Source organism: Primulina eburnea, chromosome 2 (genome assembly GCF_022965805.1).
Source record: "Primulina eburnea isolate SZY01 chromosome 2, ASM2296580v1, whole genome shotgun sequence".
Taxonomy (NCBI): domain Eukaryota; kingdom Viridiplantae; phylum Streptophyta; class Magnoliopsida; order Lamiales; family Gesneriaceae; genus Primulina; species Primulina eburnea.
This window is the reverse complement of record NC_133102.1, coordinates 41,441,278-41,463,636: the sequence shown is the minus strand read 5'-3', so window position 1 is coordinate 41,463,636 and position 22,359 is coordinate 41,441,278. Positions and strand designations below refer to the sequence as shown.

General features: G+C 35.3%; 3 protein-coding genes across 3 annotated transcripts; 1 reads left to right on the top strand and 2 right to left on the bottom strand.

Annotated features, from left to right (window-relative positions):
- The first annotated feature begins 1,590 nt into the window (after positions 1 to 1,590).
- On the top strand, positions 1,591 to 6,794 carry LOC140823234 (hexokinase-3-like). Its single transcript, XM_073184465.1, has 10 exons — positions 1,591 to 2,284; positions 3,682 to 3,832; positions 3,933 to 4,115; positions 4,678 to 4,752; positions 5,039 to 5,194; positions 5,299 to 5,397; positions 5,605 to 5,732; positions 5,889 to 5,970; positions 6,048 to 6,372; positions 6,575 to 6,794. Exons 1-10 carry the CDS (start codon positions 2,013 to 2,015, stop codon positions 6,646 to 6,648), a joined length of 1,545 nt encoding a protein of 514 aa, XP_073040566.1. The 5' UTR covers positions 1,591 to 2,012; the 3' UTR covers positions 6,649 to 6,794.
- Positions 6,795 to 7,504: 710 nt separating this feature from the next.
- LOC140823235 (uncharacterized) lies at positions 7,505 to 10,445 on the bottom strand. Its single transcript, XM_073184466.1, has 7 exons — positions 10,294 to 10,445; positions 10,051 to 10,167; positions 8,940 to 9,410; positions 8,708 to 8,847; positions 8,415 to 8,535; positions 7,967 to 8,107; positions 7,505 to 7,727 (listed from the first exon to the last, which is right to left on the bottom strand). Exons 1-7 carry the CDS (start codon positions 10,372 to 10,374, stop codon positions 7,644 to 7,646), a joined length of 1,155 nt encoding a protein of 384 aa, XP_073040567.1. The 5' UTR covers positions 10,375 to 10,445; the 3' UTR covers positions 7,505 to 7,643.
- Positions 10,446 to 12,557: 2,112 nt separating this feature from the next.
- On the bottom strand, positions 12,558 to 20,427 carry LOC140823233 (magnesium-chelatase subunit ChlD, chloroplastic). The gene is made up of 15 exons (XM_073184464.1): positions 20,080 to 20,427; positions 19,023 to 19,201; positions 18,705 to 18,789; positions 18,316 to 18,632; positions 17,621 to 17,744; positions 17,215 to 17,307; positions 16,578 to 16,673; positions 15,980 to 16,114; positions 15,592 to 15,795; positions 14,743 to 14,898; positions 14,537 to 14,644; positions 13,370 to 13,504; positions 13,108 to 13,275; positions 12,901 to 13,021; positions 12,558 to 12,815 (listed from the first exon to the last, which is right to left on the bottom strand). Exons 1-15 carry the CDS (start codon positions 20,371 to 20,373, stop codon positions 12,730 to 12,732), a joined length of 2,301 nt encoding a protein of 766 aa, XP_073040565.1. The 5' UTR covers positions 20,374 to 20,427; the 3' UTR covers positions 12,558 to 12,729.
- Positions 20,428 to 22,359: the final 1,932 nt, after the last annotated feature.

Sequence of the window (22,359 nt, the reverse complement as noted above, 5' to 3'; positions counted from 1 at the left end):
GACCCAGCACCGGGAAAGGGCCAAAACACGTCGTCGTTTATTTATATTCTCTCGCCATAGTAAAATGTCCGTTTTGTACATTACGTTTATTTTTTTGAATTTTCATAATATTGATTATCTTGACTTTTTTATGTGCTCGAATTCAAAAAATATATAATGTTTAGTTTATGTTATATATATATAAAAAAGAATATTATCAAATTTGTGAGTTTTATAATCCGATTACTAGTTTCGATAATAGAAAGTTTCTTGTGAGATGATCTCATAGATTTTTTTCTCGTGAAACAGGTCAACCATACTCCTATTTACAATAATAAGTAATATTTTAAGTATAAAAATACTACTTTTTCACGGATGAGTCAAATAAGACTCATGTCTCACAAAATTGACTCGTGAGACTGTCTCATAATTTTTTATATGTTTTAATAATACAAAAATCTTATTATATAGATCAAGTTATGTCAAAACTTAATGTGTTATCTTATATTAAACACCTTCAAAAAATTTAGTTTTACAACACATCCAATTAATGATCATGAAAAATTGATTAAGACAATGTTTGAACAGTTGATTATAAATCATAATGTTAATAAAACGATAAAAACTCGACCTATGATGAATCATACTAAAATCACTTCATCATCATTAAAATTGTAATATAATACACTGAGGTCATCAGACATAAAAGAATCCAAACCCAAGGACAAAAGCTTGTCTCATCCCTTTCAAATAAAAATTTATATCATTAAGAAAATGTCCCTATCATCATCATTAAGCATAGTTTGGTACACATGATATGATAAACATGTGATATATAATATAAAGATAAGCTAAGGATAAATAAGATGTAAGATATCATATTTAATGTTTGGTATGATTTTAATAAGAGTGATTAAATTTATATATTAGATTGTAATGACAAAATTAACCTTATTATAATAAATTTTATAATTTCAAAGTTGTTGCTTGACTTCATATTTTTTATTTGTTCATGCGTCGATAGTGTTTGCATGATTTATTTATTTTTGCTTAATTTTATATATTATATAATATGATAATTGAACCTTTGATTTTATGAGTCAAGTCAAATATCAATTTTTAAGGTTAATCAGGTGATACTAATAATTTTATTGAGATTTATAAAAATCAATTTATCATAATCATTAAGAAGGTGGTGGATTAAAAGTCCAATTAATCCACCACCTTTTTAAATCAAATCTCCAAAATTCAGCACAAAGTCTCAATCCTTTTTAATATATATATATATATATATTTTAAAAAACAAAAAAAATTTATTTTATAATTATTGTGCCACTCAAAATTAACATATATATGTATAAATGTATATTGGTTTTGTGTCTTTAAAAATGAATATATATATACAGTTTATATATATATATATATATATATATATATATATATATATATGACATCAAAATCGATTATTAATCCAAGAACCCAACATTAAATTAAATAAATAGTCTCTTTAAATATTTTTAAAAAAGATAGTGGCAAAATTGTAATTTCAGACAGAAAATAGGTCTCCAATTTGTAAAGCCAGGATCCTCCTCGCTATAACGAGAAAGGTAACAAATCAGGTATTTCCATATTTTGAAAGGGCAAATATGTCCTTTTGAATCTCATTATAAATACCTGAGCTCGCTTTCGAAAGCACACTCCTACATACACTCGATTCCGAACTCTTCTCCCTTGGAGAGCAGCCAACTCTACTCCGTTTAGCCATTGGAGGGGAGGAAAAGAAGTGGGCAAGAATCGCTGGATATTGGGAAAATATTCAGACTCTCGTCCTGCGAGCTCTTGAATGAGTCGCCGTTTTTTCGGTCCCTCTTTTGATCATTGAACCTGAAAATCTGATTCTTGCGGGATGATGTCGTGGATTGATGACTGATATTGGTTGATTGCGGGTTATTGTGACGATGGTAGATTGATTACTCTTTCTTTGGGGTGAGTGAGAAGGGGGAAGGGGGTAGTCTTTTTTTTTTTTATATATAATGGGGAAAGTAGTGGTGGGGTTGGCGGCGGGGTGTGCAGTGGCCGCGTGTGTAGCGGCGGCTGTGATGGTGGGGAGGAGGGTGAAGAGGAGGATGGGATGGAGGAGAGTTCTGAGGGTGGTGAAGGAGCTGGAGGAAGGTTGTGCCACCCCGGTGGGGAGGCTGCGCCAGGTTGTGGATGCCATGGCGGTTGAGATGCACGCAGGGCTTGCTTCCGAGGGAGGTTCGAAGCTCAAGATGCTCCTCACTTACGTTCACGATCTTCCTACCGGGTAAACCTTCAATAGTTCAATGCTTTTGTGTGCCTCTCTTCATTATCTCATTGGTTTCATCATGTTTTGGTGCTCGAATATGCTGTTTCTTGTGTTCAGTTTTGTGTTTTTTTGTGCCATTGATTTACTCGTTTAAATGGTGTGAAAAGTTTAAAATTTTATGTTTTTTTCATTGCTGTAATTTTTATTAATTGTCAGTGATGTTATCAAATTTTTATGTGTTTCGGCTAATGCTTGATTGTTTATTCTTCTTTCTGTCTGTTCCAAGGTTGGTATCACTTTCAAGAATGGGGTATAAATTTTTGCTCACCAAGTTATTTTTTTCTCTCCCCATTATAAATATGCTTGATTGTTCTGGTTTTTACTATGCACTATTCTTTGTTGTTCTCTCTCTCTCTCTCTCTCTTTGTTTTTTACTTATAATTTCTTTGGTTTTTATAGCATTTCATCTATCATTTATCATCCTTTTCCTTTTTTATTTTTTAGATGTTTTAATTTTGTTGTGTTTTGGATATTTTTTTGCTGGATCTGCTCCCCATTTTTGTTCTTAGACAAGCTTAATTAGTTTGATGGTGTTCGATAGGATTGTATACTAGGTTCTACAGTTTTACTTCAGGATAACCCACACTAATTAAGTAATCTAGTTTAAGATTCTCTTGTTAACAAACAATGTATTTTCTTTGTTGTAGTTAATATCATTTCAAAATTATTATGTTCTTTATTACCTGCCAAAGGGAAAGCGTTGATAACATAAAGTGCTTGACGGTATTGATATGGTTGGTTATAATTATATATTATTGGTGTTTACACCATTGCGATCATTATTTTAATCTAATTTGTTTTGCTTTCCTTCAATCTTTAATGTTAAATATTTAATTTTAAGATGCTTTATGGAGTTTCTTTGAAATTATTTTTGTTGCATACCTAAACTGTTTTCAATGCCAGTTAAAATCACGGGCAGTATGGTTAAAGAGCTTCCTTTTTTAGATTTCTGCAATTCTATTGCTGTGATCATTATTTTGTTCTCTCTCTTCACATTTATAAGGTAAATTTTGTTACCAAATTTTCTTTTTGTGTGTTTCTAGTTCTTGCTTGTATGTTCCTTTTTTTCCCAATTCTGATAAAAAAACAAAATAATTTTCATTTTAATTTTTGTAATGTGTCAAATGACTATTTTGTTAAGTCCAAGCCTCACGGTGCTTATATATGCATCTGTTACAAATTAAAGCTAAAATTTTCAGCAATATAACCGCTCAATGTCCTTTTAAGTGTCCTAATTGTGTCTTTAAATCTCTGTCGCCTGGATAAAATTAGAATGCCTTTTTTGGAATTTAAACTCCTTTTGTTTCCTAAGTTTAGCGTTGCTTGTTAAGTTCAATCTTACATTATTTCTCCAGGAATGAGAAAGGAACCTTTTATGCTCTGCATCTTGGTGGTACCAACTTTCGAGTCTTGCGGGTTCAGCTAGGAGGCCAAAGGTCTGCTATTATTGGACATGACGTAGATCGACAACCCATTCCCGAGCCTTTGATGACTAGCACGAGTGAGGTAGGCAAGTTTAGCCTCTTTTTTTTTTTTTTTCCTGTTCAGGGTAATTTGCAAGAATTGAGACACTGACCTTTTTCTTCATTGTGGTTTGCTCTATCAGGAGCTTTTTGATTTCATAGCTGCACCATTGAAGGTTTTTGTTGGAAAGGGTGATAACGTTTCTGAGCTTTCAAAGTTGGGAAAGAGGGAACTGGGCTTCACATTTTCGTTTCCGGTGAAACAAATTTCTTTTTCATCAGGACTTCTAATCAAATGGACGAAAGGATTCGCTATAGAAGACACGGTTAGTTGAAGATGTTTTCTTTGTGTTGGTTCTAGTTGTCTTCCCTAATGAGTGGAAGATGATAAGTAGTTTTTTTTTTGGTTGAGGGGGGGGGGGGGGGGGGGGGGTGTGAATTTATTCTAAAGTTGCCAGTTATTTTCAAATGTGTCAAAATGTCGGAGGAATTTGTTCTAAAGTAACCATTTATCATCACATGTCATTTTATTTCAGTACTCTGATTTACCCCTTAGATGTCTACGTTGCTTTTCCTTTTTTCTCATCCAACATGCTTTGATACATCATGACAATAGATTTCATTGAGAAATCAAGGTATTTCTGAAAGTAAATGACTTCTTGCCATATAATTGGTCTCAATACGACCTGCTTCAAATTTACATTATCCTACACACTGATGTCAATTATTTTAAAATCTGGCCTTCCAAGCTAGTTAGTTCTAAGAGATTATACGAAGGCCATTTTTCTTAAATTAAATTCGAATAATTTAATTTTTGCTTAAATTCATTAATATGAGTGGAGATGTGTTGAATTATAACTTTGTGTGGGATTCCATGCTTACTTTTAGGTTGGAAGAGATGTTTCTCAGTGCCTACAACATGCATTGTCTCGAAAAGGCCTGGATATTCAAGTGACTGCACTTGTAAGCACTTTGTTCTATCCTATTAGAATTGATAGCCTCATACATGTAAATGAAGGGTTATTCTCATTTATATGATGAAATGCCGCAGTTTTTTCCCAATTGGTTTTACATTTCGTGTTTAGCATAAAGGAGATTATCTAATTATTTTCTCTAGTTGGTATTGGTTTTTAGCTAACGTAAACAATTGCTCTTTTTCTTTTTTCCTTTTTTTTTTGTTTTAGTTTATGTGGGTTTATATATCGACTCATTATTGATTCCCAATCAATGTTGCTTATTGTGTAAGCAGATAAATGATACCGTAGGGACCTTGGCTGTGGGTCATTATCATGATGAGGACACATTGGTTGCTGTGATAATTGGGACAGGTACTAATGCCTGTTATTTGGAAAGAGCAGATGCGATAATCAAGTCTCAAGGCCTCCTTACTACTTCAAGAGACATGGTAAACTTTCCAACTGTCGATTAAGTATTTTTCATGTTTGATATAAGACATATTTGCTTTCATTTTCTATCGTTTCTAATTTGCAACATATCTGAAAATGTTAGGTGGTCAACGTAGAATGGGGTAATTTTTGGTCGTCACATTTGCCTAGAACATCATACGATTTTGACTTGGATGCTGAGAGTCCTAACCCAAATGATCAGGTGATAGTAATTCAACAGTTAGTAACTTTTTGCTCGATAATTCAAACAGGCGACTGATCAATGAAATATAAATTCAACAGTTGGTAACTTTTTGCTCCATAATTCAAACATGCGACTGATCAATGAAATATAAATTAAACGGTTAGTAACTTTTTGCTCGTTAATTCAAACAGGCGACTGATCAGTGAAATATATGCTATGCTATAGGGTTTTGAGAAAATGATATCAGGGATGTACCTAGGAGATATTGCACGCAGAGTGATTCTAAGAATGTCTCAGGAGTTGGATGTGTTTGGACCTGATTCTTCTAAATTACACGTGCCCTTCATCTTGAGGTAATAACTCTAATTCTTGGTGCATTTGGTCTCAGTATTCAAATTCATTTTTCTGTTTTAACCTGTTATTATCATTTTACATATTTATGTTTTGACCTGGTATTATAGTTTCTCTTTTTCATATTTATTCTTTTATCCACACCTAAACTATTCCAGGACTCCTTTAATGGCTGCCATGCACGAGGATGAATCCCCTGACTTAAGGGAGGTATCCAGAGTCTTAAAAGACATCTTGGAGGTTGAATACCTACCCACTCTTTATTCTTCATTTTACTTGCATCTCACTGAAAAGATCCCAACTGCTTTGCCTTTCAGATCCCTGATGTTCCCCTTAACATTCGCAAGCTTATTGTAAAGGTATGCGATATAGTGACCTGCAGAGCCGCCAGATTGGCTGCTGCAGGAATCGTGGGAATACTGAAAAAGATCGGCCGCGATGGGAGTGGTGGAGTCGCTGGTGGGAAAGCCGGACCCAAAGTAGGAAGCCAATTCAAGATGAAAAGAACGGTGGTGGCGATTGAGGGGGGTTTATATACGAACTATACATTGTTCAGAGAGTATCTAAACGAGGCGATGGCACAAATACTAGGTGAGGATGTTGCTCCTTATGTCATAATTAAAGTGACTGAAGATGGATCAGGTATTGGTGCTGCCCTTTTAGCTGCATCTCATTCAGCTTCCTCTGTTGTTGATACCGTACTATAGTTGCTATATGTATGTATGTATGCTGTACAGCTCAGACCTCATCTCCTGCTATATTCACTGTGTTATATCTTCCCTTACACTTGTTGGAAAGCTCGCGTGACAATTTTCATGTTTCAATCAAGATTTTGAATTGCTAGATATTAGGCGAATATCCAGCCGTGTTATTGAAGATATTGCACCAAGGATCAGGGGCGATTCGAAATGTGCATAGCCCCTTTATACTTGTGGGAACCATAAACTTATGGTGTAGTTTGTAATGTATGTGCCATGATATATACTAGCTTGATCTCATAGGTTACAATGCTAGATGATGATGTAACGTCTGAAATATTGAATTTAATTATATTCATTCATTAATATTTATTTTTTAAGGACATGGAATTTGTAATTTTTAATGGTCGCTGGATTATATTGATTCCTCCTGTGTGTTGTACAATCAAGCTGAGCAACGGGGGGGCCTTCATGACACAATCAAAAATTTTTATGCAGTATTCAATTGAAATATAAAAATGAGATATGACTTGCAGCTTAAAGATTTAAAACATGAAACAAAACTGAGTCATGTATAGTTATCCAGACCTGAATAAGAACATATTAAAATCAGTGCATATGAAAGTCTGGACAAATTTTTACTATATCTGCTGTTATTTTGTCTCTGGGAAAGATGTCAAAATCCTCTTAACAAATATTTTCTAAAAAAACTCCATTGAAACAACAGTTTGATTCAAAATCTAACCTCAGATTTTTGTTCATTTTGATTCGATTTTCGAATGAATTTGGTTCGTTGTGATTTATAAAATTCCTAAATTAAAACCGAGGATTTCGATTTCTAAGAAACCAAATGTTAAAAAATCAAGAATGAAAGACAATGAAGGTGACCCCACCAGGGTATTTTCCACAATACAGTCCGACTCTGCCTCGGTTAGTTCAAAACAGGGGATTCAAGATTTGAGCCACTTCAAGTAAGATTTAAGTATATGAACTGAAATGAATGGGAGCTCTCCGTAAAAATCTGTTCCAAGATTCTAACTGGTAGCAGGAATTCGACGTTTGTATTTCTCGTATGTAAAATCCACAAATAAGATCTCGGTTTTCATTAACTCAACCAGTTTCAGACTCGTTTTTGAACATGTAACCAGGCAAACTGACATATCATAACAACCAAATCTAGCGCAAGTACTGAGGCTGGAGTATTCTTGGCTGTCGCTATGTTGTCACTGATGTGAGCTGCCTCACGTTGTACTTGGCCAGTTCCTTGTACCTTTCGGCAACACCTATTAAACATACAGTCTGAAAGAAATGAAGAACAAGTGTGTCAGCAGATTTGAAACAAGTCCATCCCAAAGTCTCCAATGGATTCTGTTGTTTTGATTTGTAACAGAAACACACATCATCAGCTTGTACAGCACCTTCCTCCAGTTAGAAAGTACCAAATTGAGTCCCCTCCACAATTCATCACATTTTTTTGTGGTCTAGACGGATATATAGAGATGCACTGGTTTGAATCTCGGAAAAAATGTTTTTCGTACCTTGACAATTTGGACCACTATACTCAAGTTGGGGCTGCCAAGATCTACTTTGTGCGGTGGTGGGACCGATTTGGCAACTGCACCTATAATTTTAGCTCGATCAATGCCAGTATTTGCGCGAGCTTCATAGAGAACTGCAAACTGCGGTGGAAATAGTAATTAAGATGGAGATCTGCTCTGCCATGTATGATTGAGAGTAGTTGTACAGTATATATTGACCTCAAAGAAGTAACTTCAACAAGCTAGATGACTACCCTTTTGAATTTTGACTCGTTAATGTAATCTAGAACTGGTTACACCGAGCATACAATGGTTGGGCAAGTACAAAATACAAAATGGCTGAAAATCACTGGGTTGTACGTTTACCTTAAGTGGGTACACCGAGTACACAATGGTTCGGTAAGTACAAAATACAAAATGGCTGAAAATCACTGGGTTGTACGTTTACCTTAAGCGGGGTCTGAGTTTCTTCCGGAAAATACTTATCGACTAGAGGTTTGATAGCTCTTCTGATTTCTTCATCTGATGCATAGCATGAAATTTCTATGGGAAGTACTCTTAACAAAAACCTGTTAAGAGATAGTAGGTTCTAAGCTCACTCATGCCAAATGTCAAAAATAATAAATGAATGAAACACAGAGTATTCTAAAAAAAAAACCCATCTTTATTCACTCTAGGGGGAGAATCAAGAGGAAGCAACTTGTAAAATACATTAAGAGGAAGCAACTTATAAATACAGACCTTGAGATATGTTTCCTGGTGGATGCAAGAGAGGTCATCATGTGTTGGACGATATCTTTTGGGCTAGGATCTCCATCTCTCTTGCGCATTTGTATGAAGACAACGCCATTACATGCAGGGTCTAGTTTGCTAAAACGCCTCTATTTTTTATAAAGAGACAACGCATCAATAGCAAAAGCACATGTTTTTCAACCAAAAAAAAAAAAAACTCTGGCAGCCATTTTCCACTCACCTTGCCCTTGTCACTCAACTCTGCAAGCTCAGCTTCAATTAGCTGGTCGACAGATTTTTTTTCTAACTTGAGAGACGAGCCATTTCCGGATTCATCTGTACCTGTTCGCACACATTGTTTCTTAACACGAGGCACCGCAGCCTTAGCCTCTTGATTGAGGTGATCCTCAGGCTTCTCTTCGATTTCTTGTGTTTTCTTCTCGAAAGATGCATCATCTTCATTCTGAGATACTGTCTCGTCTCTTGAATCGATGTTTACTGCAATAACAGGTTCATCTGCATTCTTTTTCTGCAATTCATCTCCATCTCTTCGACCTTCATCTCCTGCATCTTTATTCTCATCATTATCTTCATCATCACTACTGGATGAATCAGAGTATGAGAATTTGGTTATTTTGTTCAAAGGGTTCACCGATGGTTTCAGTTTCTCAACTTTTGACTCAATCCCCTCCTCCACAACCTCTTCAAAGAACTGCATCGAGAAACAACAAATCATAAAACTAACTATAACTAGCTTCAAAGAGAAGGTGGAGAAGAAAAACTCACAGATACAACAAACAAATCCAGATAGTGGTAGATGACACAACCAGTAAAAATGTAATTCTTACATCTGGATCCAAAACTAAACAAATGGTCCCGGTATTTATCGAGAGATGGTAACTTAACATGTTCTTGGAGACGAACTGTGAATTCTTAAAACAAAGAGGTACTAGGTCCCTACCAACCATACGGAGTACAAGAGAATGACTGTAGAATTTAGATCACACAAAACCAATTAATTAAGCAAAGGCAGTGGAGATAATTTGAGTCTCTAAAGCTTATGTTGAGTGGAGCAGTAGGGTGCAGTAGATAAATCATAATTTATGAGATGAAAATGAAAATCTTTAAAAGCAAGTAAACTCAGACAACAAGACATTAACGATAACAAATTAACAACCCTGACCCCTCCTCCTGAATCCATCAAAACCTTTAATATCATACACTCGTAGCAATAATCGACATGAAAACAACAAAAAGCTTCAGTTTAACACATAAGACAGCAAACAAAAAGCAAGAACTCAAAACTTTGCCTCTTCCTTTGCTCTCAAGTAAAAATAAAAATATATGCATACAGAGTCAATAACATCGATGGCTTCATGCGAGGCTTGGTGTTCCCTCCCGCCATCACATGTTATGAAGAAACCCTGAACTCCTGGGCATAAAGGGTGAGCGCCCTTCTTCACTGGCCTCTGAAAAAACCCACCAAAAGCATATCATCGTAACAATAAACAATCGATATAAAATAAAATTCTGAAAATAAATAAATAAAATTCAGTCTTTTATCATGAGAAAAGAGATGAACTGAAACGGAGTACATTGTAAGGGAGGTAATGTTTTCTTTTCTTGTTAACTTTGTTGGGGTGGCTGTTTGGCTTCGATTTATTCTCAGTCGCCATTGAACTTCTGCGAAGGTAAACTGCTGAGGTTGCAGACTTAATGGCAGATTTTAGGCCAAAACTGGGGGCCCATAGTCCCAATTTTTAGTAATCAGGATTCGGCCCAAATTTCATTGGGCCCACTCTCTTTTTAGCTATTTGGATAATTTGCACTTAAACTAACACTGGTTTTCTAAAGACGCGGACAAGCACACCAAATTTAATATTTAAGATTTATTTAAATAATTAAGATATCTTAACTTTTTTTAATGAACAAATCCATTAAAAAGATAAATAAGTTTGTAAAAGTAAACGGGACATCTTCATAGATAGACAAAAACTTGTGTGAGACTGTCTCACGGGTCGCATTTGTGAGACGGATCTCTTATTTAAGTCATCCATGAAAAAATATTATTTTTTATGTTAAAAGTATTAATTTTTATTGTGAATATGAGTAGGGTTGACCCGTCTCACAGATTAGGATCCGTGAGACGGTATCACATGAGACTTACTCTCAAAGATATGGTGGATTGTCCAGACCCTATTCACCCGATTCACTCGGTGGGAATCTGATAAGAGTTGAATTGAAGGAAAATGAGCAAAGAATATGATGTCGGCAAATAGGAAAGTCAATAAATGTAGCAGACAAATGGGTTGGCATATTTGACCGATTATTTCGGATGGAAGACGGAAGGCGGAAGACGCGTTTTATACGCGTCTTCACACGGTCAAGAGGCTCTATAAATAGAGCTCCTCCCTTCATTCTGAAATTATCTCTTCTTCGAGTTTTCTCTCACCTTATAAGTATTAAGTGCTTAATTCTATAATATTTGTGAGGTGTTTTGTTCTCCTGTATTAAGAGAGTGTGTGTTCTCTTTGGAAACACAGTGAGTGAGTTCTACACCACAAAATATTATAGTGTAAATCTTTTCATCTTGCCCGTGGTTTTTACCCTAATAATTTTTAGGGGTTTTCTACGTAAATCTCGGTGTCCAGTTTATTCTTTATTTTCGGGTTTTATTATCTCAAATTCCGCACTTGAGACCAACATATGACTTCACTCAGATATAACAAAAAAGCAAAACAAGAAGTCAAGATCAACAATCACGGGACAAGCTAATAATAAAACAACACAAATAAAACATCAACCAAAAACCACATGAAGCTGCTAACGCAACACATCTCATATTGGACATAATAGAATTACCCTCCTACACTTCTCGAAAAGGTTCCAGAACCAAGGCGGCAGACCCCATAAGCTTGCGCATCCCAAGCCAAGCTCGTATCTCTTTCGACACTTGTTTCGAAACAGAGCATGCAAAGCAGAGTTGGGATGCAGATTCTTCACTAATTTTGCAAATTAATATAACTCTCTAGGACTTGATAGAAAGATTGAAGAAAAAAGAGCCTCAAAGGAAGTTCGTAGGAAATATATAAAGACCTATCTCCGCTAATCTCAGAATAGTTGGAGCCTTGTAAATCCTTCACCAAAGGTAAAAAATTTTAAACACTATTTGTATGTTTAATTATTAGAACCATCCGAGTGCTCAAACAAATATATCTGAATGTCAAGATCTAAATTTTTTGTTAAAACTTCTGCTGTATTTGAGCACGAGAAAACCGAGATCCAACGCTTTTCCATCAATCACTACAATAATTATTTTCCCTCAACCACTACAATAATTTACCCGACACAGAGAGCAAACATGTGCTTAGGTAGAATGCAAGATTTCCAAAGTAGAGCCAGAAATTATATGCATTAGTCAATCCCTCGTCATAATCAAACCAACTCTCCAAGACCTGTTCCGCACTGACAATAGACCCCCGTCTTTAAATTCGTCACACACTTGTAAAGTTGGTTTTTAGGTAATTATTATTTTTATTTAATTTTTATATAAAACTATGAACAATTAGATTGAAAGTATTTGTGGTCATTATGTTGTTTGTAATTTTTTATGCTCATTTTGATAATCTATTGTCAAGTTTTAATCTTAATATGCTATCTTTGTTATGTATTGAATTCGTTCGTGTTATTTTGTTGCATCTCTTTGGTTCTTTTTCAACCAATTCTTACTTTTTAATATATGCCTGCAAAACATATTTCATCATAATCTTCAGATGTTCTCTCCGCCTCCAATTTCAGGTATATCCATAGACAGCGTGTCTTTAGATTCTAGACAATCACGAACGAGAGACAGAGGAACTATGCAACAAATGTTATCAGATGGTCTGTGCAATTCCAAAATCTTATGGCAACATTGTCAAAAAAAAGTACAATCTTACATCAACATTAAACCAAAACGACTTGAAAATTTCAAAAAACACGTTTCATCTCTGTTTAAGTGACAAGAAGCCGAATCTTATAATGGGGTCGGATTATGAATTTTTCAAAGCTGACAATGCATCCTTCGTCGTTGCTGAGATAACTGCGTCTGAAGCATTCGGCAGGTAGTAGTATTTTCCTGGATATTTGATAACCATGTTTCATGAAAAACTGGTTATAATGTCGAAAAATAGAATATGATCACAGAATTAAGATTTACAGACCTTGAGCAACTCTTGCAATTTCTTTGGCAAAACCAGTTGAAACGAACTTGTTTTCTGTATCGATGACTAGAAGTGACATCCCTGCTTTATAAATCTTCCCAGCAACTTCAAGAATCTCATCCTGAAACAATATTAACAACAAACTGATCAAATTTGGAAACTGTAAATTTATGAGTACCCAAAAAATGGGGTAAACTTGAGATATACCTTCAATTCTTGAGCGGAGGGTCTAGGCATATCAGCAGCAGCAGCAGCAGCAGCTTCAGGATCTGTGGATCTCTTTAGCGATATGTTGGCCCTTCCATCAGTTATTGCCACGATCATTATACGTCCCACATCACCGCTCTTCTCTGCATTCATTCCAACTCTGACAGCCTGAGAGAGAATTTTAACAGAGAGTTTGGAAGTTCATAAAATAATGCTTCAAAATAATGATGTGAGCAGATATATAAATGCAAGAATATCATACCGTTGTAAGGCCATGGGCAAGAGGAGAACCTCCACCACATGGAAGCCTCTCTAGACGCTTCTTAGCCATAGAGATAGACCTCGAAGGAGGCAGGAGAACTTCTGCAGCATCTCCACGGAAGGGAATGATAGATACCTATTAAAGCGCTAAAGAAACTTACGGCCATTCGAACATCAATTTAATATATCATAATTCTTTTTAGGCTCTATACAATCTCATCAAAAAGCCCTTAAAGTAAAAGGTGAGTAAAATCTTAATCGGGGTTGCGAACGAGTTTATTAAAGCCAGATTCTTAATCATTCATAAGCTCAAGTCTGTGCTAGACAGAAACCTAAACTGAAGCTTTGTTTATTGCACTTGCTGTCAGCTGATGATCGCACATTATTTGAGAAAAAGCAAGAACTCCAGCTCAAGGAAAACCATCACACAAATTATGATTTACCGGTGATTTAGATTACTTAGGAGTAAAAAAGGATTTTGAATTATGATATATGAATTAGTCTTGATATTCGTATTATAAATTTAAAGATTACATTGACTAATAAAAACTCGGGGTAGCTTTCGAGAAACCATATTTGACCGGGGATTGACACACTGTAAATTCATGTCTATTCGAGCTAAAGCTCCTGCAGTTTCCAAACCGAATTGATCTCATGCCACCCCAGTCTTTATAGCCTCTCTACCATAAGATATTCGGGGTATCAGGGTTCTGCCGATACAAAATCCAGTAACATAACGTAGCAAAATGAATAGAAATTTCTCGTAAATTAAGGAGATGAGCATTATGAATATTTAGGCATTAAATTGGGCTCCCTTAGACTGAAAATAGACAAAAGCGCACAGCCTTTAAAGTAGACCATATTGCATTAGTTAGTTCAGCAAGTTGAACAAGAAAAACTTTTGCAGAAAGAGAGGAAAGGAATCTAAGAAAAACTTGTTCAATCATAGTGTGGAATCTGAACCAACATATATTCAGGGAATTATTTCCTTTTTAATCTATGCAACAAGGCTATGAGTACAAATGAAAAAGTTCTTTCTTTCACTCTCAGTCTTTCATTCTCTCCCCTCTACTCTTCTTCTATCCTCGTAAGTCGTAACCTCTCCACATCAACTCCTATAAAACATGGCAAACAATTTGGAAATATATATACCATTTTCAAAACTAACCTGATCTCTACTCGTATAACTCTCAGCAAGTAATTTCAGAGCTGCACCTTTAGCATTTTGCATTCTGTTCAATGCCATACTTCCGCTTGCATCAACAACAAATATAACCTGTCACATGTTAAACAGGATGCGGGTTTACTACACTGAAGCCGACATAATATGGAACTTAAATACTGAAAATTGACAGCAATCGACCAGAACACTACCAATGCCCCTGCTTTGCGAGCCATTCTTTTAGCTCTCATGTCTGTCTTCTCCACAAAAACTTTCTTGATTTTTTGAACATCTTTCTCTCTCCGCAACTTTTGATATGGTGCTGCCGCTCTAAGAGTTGCATCAACAGCCAACCTCTTTACAGGCCCCTGGTCATGATTGGAAAACTTTATCAGAAAAACTTCACATTAAAGCAGACTTCGCAGCACAACTCATCCTATTCTTAGCCAGTGAGTTAGCAAGGGAATGTAAGAAGATTTATTTGAAAAATCACCAACGTTCAATATCGGTCCAACTTTCATTACCCTCTCAATGAGTAAAGATGCTTTTAGGGTATCTTTTTGGTGCAGGAAAATGTCATCCAATGGGGCTGCGCCATTTCCTCTGAGCCAAAAAAATTTTGTTTTATTTTAAATATTTGTATTAAAGATTATAAATAATAGTATAATATTTATTTTATTATTTTAATAATTAGATATTTAATCATAAAAATTAAATAATAATAAATAATAATTATTGATTTTTAAAATATTTATGTATTTATATTAATTACTAATAATGAATGAATAATTTGATTTATTAATTTATAAATAATATAATTTAAAACAAATGCAAAAAATTAATATAACAATACAATTCATAATTAAAAATATATTAAATAAAAGATAATAATTAATATATGTAAAATAAATTGCGTAAGATTTGAAGTAAATGAGTAGGAGATGAATGTTGTATTTGGTGCAGAAATCGCACTATTTTAGTGTAAAATGTGCACCAAAATAGATTTTGTAGGGAGATGGCCTCAGAGGGTCAATACGTAATAAGAAGTAAAGAGATCTGACTTTTGGAAGCATTGGCTTAATATATCTCCCTCTGTCCTCGGAAAATATAACGTTCTTTGCTCTCCCAGCTTTTCCTCGTCGTCTCTGCGCTTGTTGTGCAAAGAAGAGAAGTTTCTCATCCACTAGACCCCCTTCAGCATCGAAGATGAACTCTTCAGGTATTTGTTCCTGTTGCTGCTCATCCTCTTCATCCTTGTCATCATCCTGTTACAAAAAGGGAATGTTCTGTCCATAAGGAGATACAAAATCATTCCAGTCGGAAGGTTAATTCTTTCCTTCGAGGTCACACATTTGGTAATGAGAAAAGCCAGATTTGGAAGGAAAAAAGAAAAAGTAAAGGAAAAGAAAAGAAGTCAAAGCTTTAAAATGCAGTGAATATTGAACAAACCTCTTGATCCTCCTCTTCATTCTCCTCTTCTGCAGAATCTTGACTTTGCGGAGGAGGAGGAGGGGGAGGCTGCTGGTTTTGCTGATCAGGTGGACTTTCCTTAATGATTGACCGTGGAAGGATGACCAATTCTACCTGTTAACAGTGATTGCCGTGAATTCTCCAAAGGTGGCGCACTCATGAACATAGCAACAATAACAAATATTTGAGATGAAATGTTTTATTTTTCAGATGCACACGCAGGATTAAGGCATGAGTATCCAACTAAGCAGCACCGAGCTAAAGATAAAATGTTCAATATACTGTAAAACTAGGTAGGATAAGTTGCATCTGATGAATGATGGTTATCTTTTTCAACAAACGCTGCTTGTTCTTTTCCTTGTTTCAAAGTGTATGAAACCATAACGATAAACAAAACTTGATGGCAATCCAAAGGACAGACTTAAAAGACATCTCAGATGTAAAATGTATTTAGCTATCTATAAATACCAAAATTCCAGGTCTTCAACTCATCTACATTGATCTCGACACTCCTCTTAAAAGTTACTGTTGCAGATACAATTCAAAACATTTAAAGCAGAGGAATATGGTACTTAACAGCTTTCTTCAAGTCCTCTACACTAACTTTTTCACGTCCTTCGAGAGCAGCTAGACATCTAGCCACTCGTGCAGCATACAATTCAGCTCTGTGACCCTGCACCAAAATAGATGTTCAAATAACACCACAAGGCTCATTGTGGCATTAACAAGGCTTTTCTTTTTAATGAATATCTGATAACAGTATCACTTCATAAGTGATTATAGCATTAATGTATCCCTTCATCGTATATTTGCATCAAGTAACTTGGAGAAAGTGTGCTGACGTTAAAAATATATGATATTCATCAAGATGGTTCTCTACACATTGCTGTAAATTTATGGGCTAAAAAAATTTAAAACAACCATTAAAATTATAGCATCCTGACCTAAGCAACACATGTGGAAGATTTATCGAGAAAAACATGTGGGAATTTTATAAAGAAAAAATAGAAGTATAAAATTTTGACAATAAATAAACATGTCCCTCAGTAAAGTTGAAGTATGTAACTTGAAATTCAACAACACCGGTGCAAAAAAATGGAGAAAAAAATAGAGGACCCATGATAAGAATAAAGCGGGCTTCTTGTTAAAAAAAGCCTTGAAAAACTCAATCATGATATAAGAAAGCAAACATTGGGAGGGTTTAACATTAAAACCTGGCAACCACTTCGGAGGGCTTCCAGAACAAGGTATTTTAATTGCTCCCTGCTGATAATCACATCCTTCAAATACTCTCTTGCCAAAATTATCTTCAGTAAATAAACAAAAAGACAGTCGTTCAGTTTTCAAACGACTAATTAATGCTTAAGAAGATTTCATAATCATAGGCCACTATACTTGAGCAGATTTCAGAATTTTAAGCTCCTGTTGATTAAAATGAACATCGCAGTCAACAAACTTGCTGTAGCAAGCAAGCATGCAAGTTTCATTCGACTTTGACTTCTATGAGTTATTTGTGCAACTAAATTTGTTTGACAGCATATACATAAATTTATTTCTTTCGACATATAACATATATGATATGAAATCATAGTCATCCTTCACGTTTCTTTACAACAAAACCTGTGTCTTTGCTAAGCCCATATCTTCCTCAACCATTTTTAGCACTTCACGACTTTGTTCTTGAAACCGTGTAGCGATTTCAACCGCTGCAACACGGTCTTCAAAACTCAATGGAAGATCTGCACTGCATAATGATGATGTCACAAGAGAACAGACTACTTTGAAGGTGAATGATATTCGATATTAAAGACTGAATAGTTAAGCCGGTGGCAAAATGTGGGTGCATGCTTTCCTATTTTGCAACTCATTAAGTTGCTTGGCTCTAAAATGAGGGTATCAAGTAAATACTAGGAAAATTATGCATAATGATGTAGGCATGGCTAGGGAAACCAAACAATGTTGCAGTTCGAAATTCATCAACTAGAGAACTAGAGATCGGAGATGTAAATGATATACGTGCAAAGAAATGTTTAGTAAATGACTAATATTAATATTGGAAAGAATCAACTCTAAACTAATGTAATAACCAATGTAAAATGAAATTGATGCTAAGTATTTTAGTCCAATCCCTGTTGGCTTCAACACATAGTTTACCAAAATTAATTCCAACTGTGGAAGATTTATAATTTTAAAAACCAGCAACAAAAACAGAAAAGTTGCATACTTAAAATACACACGCACCAAAACAAAAAGAAACTGCTAGATCCACAACTGCATAACAAAATGCATATATAAAAGTAGACCACAAGTCATACCTCAAGTTTATTGCTACACGGTCTAGAAGATGTTCCCGAACAGCACCCTCTTCAGGATTATAAGTAGCAATCAAAAGTGGTTTACATGGGTGTCGAAAACTGATACCTTCTCTCTCCACAATATTGACCCCCTCCGTCAAGACGTTTAGAAGCAAATTACTAATGCCTTCATCCAAAAGATTAATCTCATCGACATACAACACTCCTCGATGGGCCTCTGCAAGAAGACCGGGCTGAAAAACTGTAGTTCCAGATTTCACTGATTCTTCGACATCAACAGACCCTATCAATCTATCCTCTGTAACTCCAAGAGGGATCTGCAAAACAGGTTTATAAGATTATAAAAAAATAGATGTTCTTATTTCAAATAATGTATTCTGAGCAACTACCTGAACAAAAGGAGATCTGACTATTTGGGTCTTTATGTTTCCATCAGAGTCATAAACTACTTTGTCAGCTAGACCATCTTCCCACCTTCAAATTTCATGCAATGAATTTAAAAAAATACACATAACTTCACTATCTCTAATAAAATGAGAAACAAAAACTAGAAACAGTCAGTGCAAGCTCAGCTGTAGAACTAGCCCAGAGTGCAACTGAATGTAAAAATAATTCCAACTCATCAAGTTTGCATTTGCAAAGCATGAGATATTATTGATGATATATAATCCCATAAAATCTATCAATGGCAAATCAGTAAGCCTTACTCTTCAGGTTTAGCTGGGTCAGCATTTGCAAATGATCCGGCAACTACTTCAATAGGTGGAAGAATAGCATGCAAGCCACGCGCCATCACTGTTTTGGCAGTTCCTCTCTTTCCAGAGATTGCTATTCCTCCTATCTCACGGTCTATAGCCCCGAGTAAAAGAGCAGTCTTAATAGCATCCTGTAAAGAAAATCCACTTTCAATGTCTACAAAATAAACAAGTCATCTCTAATCAACTAAGTTTTATTTGCCCTCTGAAAACACCATTGGAGTGATGAACATGTAAACAGCTGATTTAGAGAATGAGTTGGACAAAAGTGTGACAGCAGATAAGAAAGCAAAGACACTCGCTCCCTTCATATTAAATAAACTATCAAGCATTCTTGATGTCAGGAACAAACACAAATGGGAATATAAATAGAATAAAAACACAAATAAATTTAAAAGAACATTCCAAATCATCAGGGAAGAATTATTGAGCATAACTGTTAAGACGCTCGAGTGGGGAGGATTGTCCAAATCCATATATATAACTCTCATGTATATTATCTAACCAATGTGGGACAACTAACACACCCCTCACGCCCAAGAATGAACATCTGGAGCATGAAATTTACAAATTATATCAGAGCTCAATTTCCACCATTATATATTGGAATTCTCATAGTTGAGCTATCAGTTCTGCCCATAATTGGGTCATTTGTAAACTTTATGTTTCATATGTTCATTCTTGAGCGTGAGAGAGTGTCTCACGTCAGTTGAACATAAAATATCTGAGAGTTATATATATGGACTTAGACAATCCCTTTTGAGCTAGTTTTTGAGATGAGTTAGTTCCATGTTCATCTTAACAATAACATATGTACAATTTACAATAAACACTAGTCCCAATTGGCTACCACGCATTGACAAAATTTCGTAGTAAAATTATCTTTTCTCCACATTAGTAGAATCCACCTGTTCCGGCGAATTTAATGCTACATACTCCAGCACTTAACGAAATCACACCAAGATCCCGCATTTATCCTACACACCGGGAGCAGGGAGAAGATTGTTACCTGGCCAACCACAGCAGCCAAAGGGAAGAATTGCCGGCCATATTCGGTAGGAGTGGAGCTTTCTTCCTCATTCATTAATGGCGCCACGCCCACTGCCCCATTGCCGGAATCAAGAGTGGCGATGGCTTGAACACACAGCCTCCTAACTTTTCTACGTAAAGAATGAGGTCTCGGCCTTACAGAATGAGCAAAAACAGGAAATGGATTCAACGGGTTGGAATATCTCAGACTTGTGAAGGACTTAGACGCTGCAGGGGAAGAAAGAGATGGATTCATGGGTGCACTGAGCGCCATTACCAAGAATCATCAGCCGAGAACAGGTCGAGAATATAGAATCACTGGCGCTTCTTATCGCTCGATATATTAGTTATCTTATCTTTAAATTAAAGTCGCGTTTTCTAAAAAGCGTGGAATAATTTGCAATAGCGTGTTATACAACTTTTCGGCGATTATGCTTATATTTTTATAATGTATTTGATTTATATTTAAATGGAGATACGCTATAATTTTGATATATGAATTAAAAAAAAAATAAAAAAAAAAGAGATGAATAAAAAAAACTCTAAGTATGAAAATAAATTGAAAAAAAATATGAATAAAAAAAGACTCAAGTAGGAATTGAACCTACAATCTAAGAAACAAAAACTTTATCCGCTGAATTACATGTGATTTCCATTATAAATGTAACCCTTTAGTAATATATGTAATTATTAAAACAAATCATTATACGAAAAATTAGTTATTCTAAGTGTTTCAAACTTAATAATATAATATATATTAATTTAAATTAAATATTTTTTAATTTATTTTATTATTTATTAAATATAAGTGTACGATGGTGAGACGATATTTGGAAAATAAAATTTGATGTATTTTAAAAATCAAAATTAGTTACCATATAAACTTTATAATTAACAATGTCGTGTAGATTTATTTATACCTTTTTTTAAAAAAAATAAATTCCGGTCGACCTGATAAAATTTTCAGATTTAGACTTAAAAATCGATGAAATTTTAAATATATTCAAGTGAAACAAATTAAATTGAAATATAATTGTGATTTCAATTCAAGCACGGTGATAACTAGGTTTAACCCAAATGCAGGTTAACAAAAGTTATTTAAAGATTTGCAGGGGTGCACCAACAGTCTCTCATTTGCTATTTGCGGATGATAGCATGTTTTTCTTCCGCGCAACTATCCCGGAGACTAATGCCATGAAGATCATTTTGGCTACTTATTAGCAAGCTTCGGGCCAAGGTGTTAACTTCAACAAATCAGGGATCTATTTTAGTCCAAATGTCCCCGAGGAGACCAAAACAAATCTGACCCAAATCATCGGTATTTCAAAGCCATTAAATACAGGAAGAAATCTGGGACTTCCATCATTGATAGGAAAGAATAAGAAGACTGTGTTTAATTTCTTGAAAGATAGAATTTGGAGGAAAGTCCGACAATGGAGGCGAAAGCCGTTGTCAAGAGCAGGTCGGGACATTATGGTGAAATCAATTGGCCAAGCTATCCCAGCATACTGTATGAATATTTTCTTAATCCCTGCATCGAGTTTAGATGAATTGCAGAGGATGCTAAATTCTTTTTGGTGGGGTGCGAAACAAGCTGGATCACGAGGTATCAATTGGTTTGCATGGGATAAGATGTGCATGAGAAAAGAGTTTGGTGGTGTAGGGTTTCGAGACCTACATGGTTTTAATCTGGCTATGCTTGGGAAGCAAGGGTGGAGATTTTTATCTAATCCAGATACTTTGGTTAGTAGAGTTTTCAAAGCTAAATATTATCCAAGAGTGAATTTTTTAAATGTAAGTTTGGGACAAAATCCAAGTTTTGTGTGGCGTAGTATTTGGAGCTCACGACCAATTTTACAGAGAGGCGTAAGGTGGAAAATTGGGAATGGACATCATATAAATGTGTGGTCAGAAGCTTGGCTACGAGACTCTAACAATATGCACATCGAAACATCAATGAATAATGATTTACAAGATTTAACAGTAAAATGATCTCTTCTGATTCCAGGCACAAAGACATAAAACAATGAGCTCATTGAGGAGTTGTTTAGTAGTAGAGATGTTATAGAGATAAAGAATATTCTTCTGACTTTCAATGAAAGTCCTGATATGCGTGTTTGGCACTTTAACAAAGATGGGAAGTATTCTGTGCGATCTGCATACAGGGTCTTAATGGAGAGATTGATACCGCAAGATAACCTCAAAATCCCAGGAAGTTGGAGCAGATTATGGCAGCTGAAGATTCCTCCAAAGGGGAAGA

Coding starts and splice junctions, on each gene's coding strand:
- LOC140823234 (XM_073184465.1), top strand. CDS start 2,013: ATGGGGAAAGTAGTGGTGGGGTTGGCGGCGGGGTGTGCAGTGGCCGCG. Junction 4,753..5,038: donor ATATTCAAGTGACTGCACTT/GTAAGCACTTTG, acceptor TTGTGTAAGCAG/ATAAATGATACCGTAGGGAC. Junction 5,195..5,298: donor TTACTACTTCAAGAGACATG/GTAAACTTTCCA, acceptor TGAAAATGTTAG/GTGGTCAACGTAGAATGGGG.
- LOC140823233 (XM_073184464.1), bottom strand. CDS start 20,373: ATGGCGCTCAGTGCACCCATGAATCCATCTCTTTCTTCCCCTGCAGCG. Junction 14,899..15,591: donor TTAAGCCAATGCTTCCAAAA/GTCAGATCTCTT, acceptor AATCATGACCAG/GGGCCTGTAAAGAGGTTGGC. Junction 13,022..13,107: donor CCTCCGCTCAAGAATTGAAG/GTATATCTCAAG, acceptor ATATTGTTTCAG/GATGAGATTCTTGAAGTTGC.
- LOC140823235 (XM_073184466.1), bottom strand. CDS start 10,374: ATGGCGACTGAGAATAAATCGAAGCCAAACAGCCACCCCAACAAAGTT. Junction 10,168..10,293: donor AACATTACCTCCCTTACAAT/GTACTCCGTTTC, acceptor GGGTTTTTTCAG/AGGCCAGTGAAGAAGGGCGC. Junction 8,536..8,707: donor ACCAGGAAACATATCTCAAG/GTCTGTATTTAT, acceptor ATCTCTTAACAG/GTTTTTGTTAAGAGTACTTC.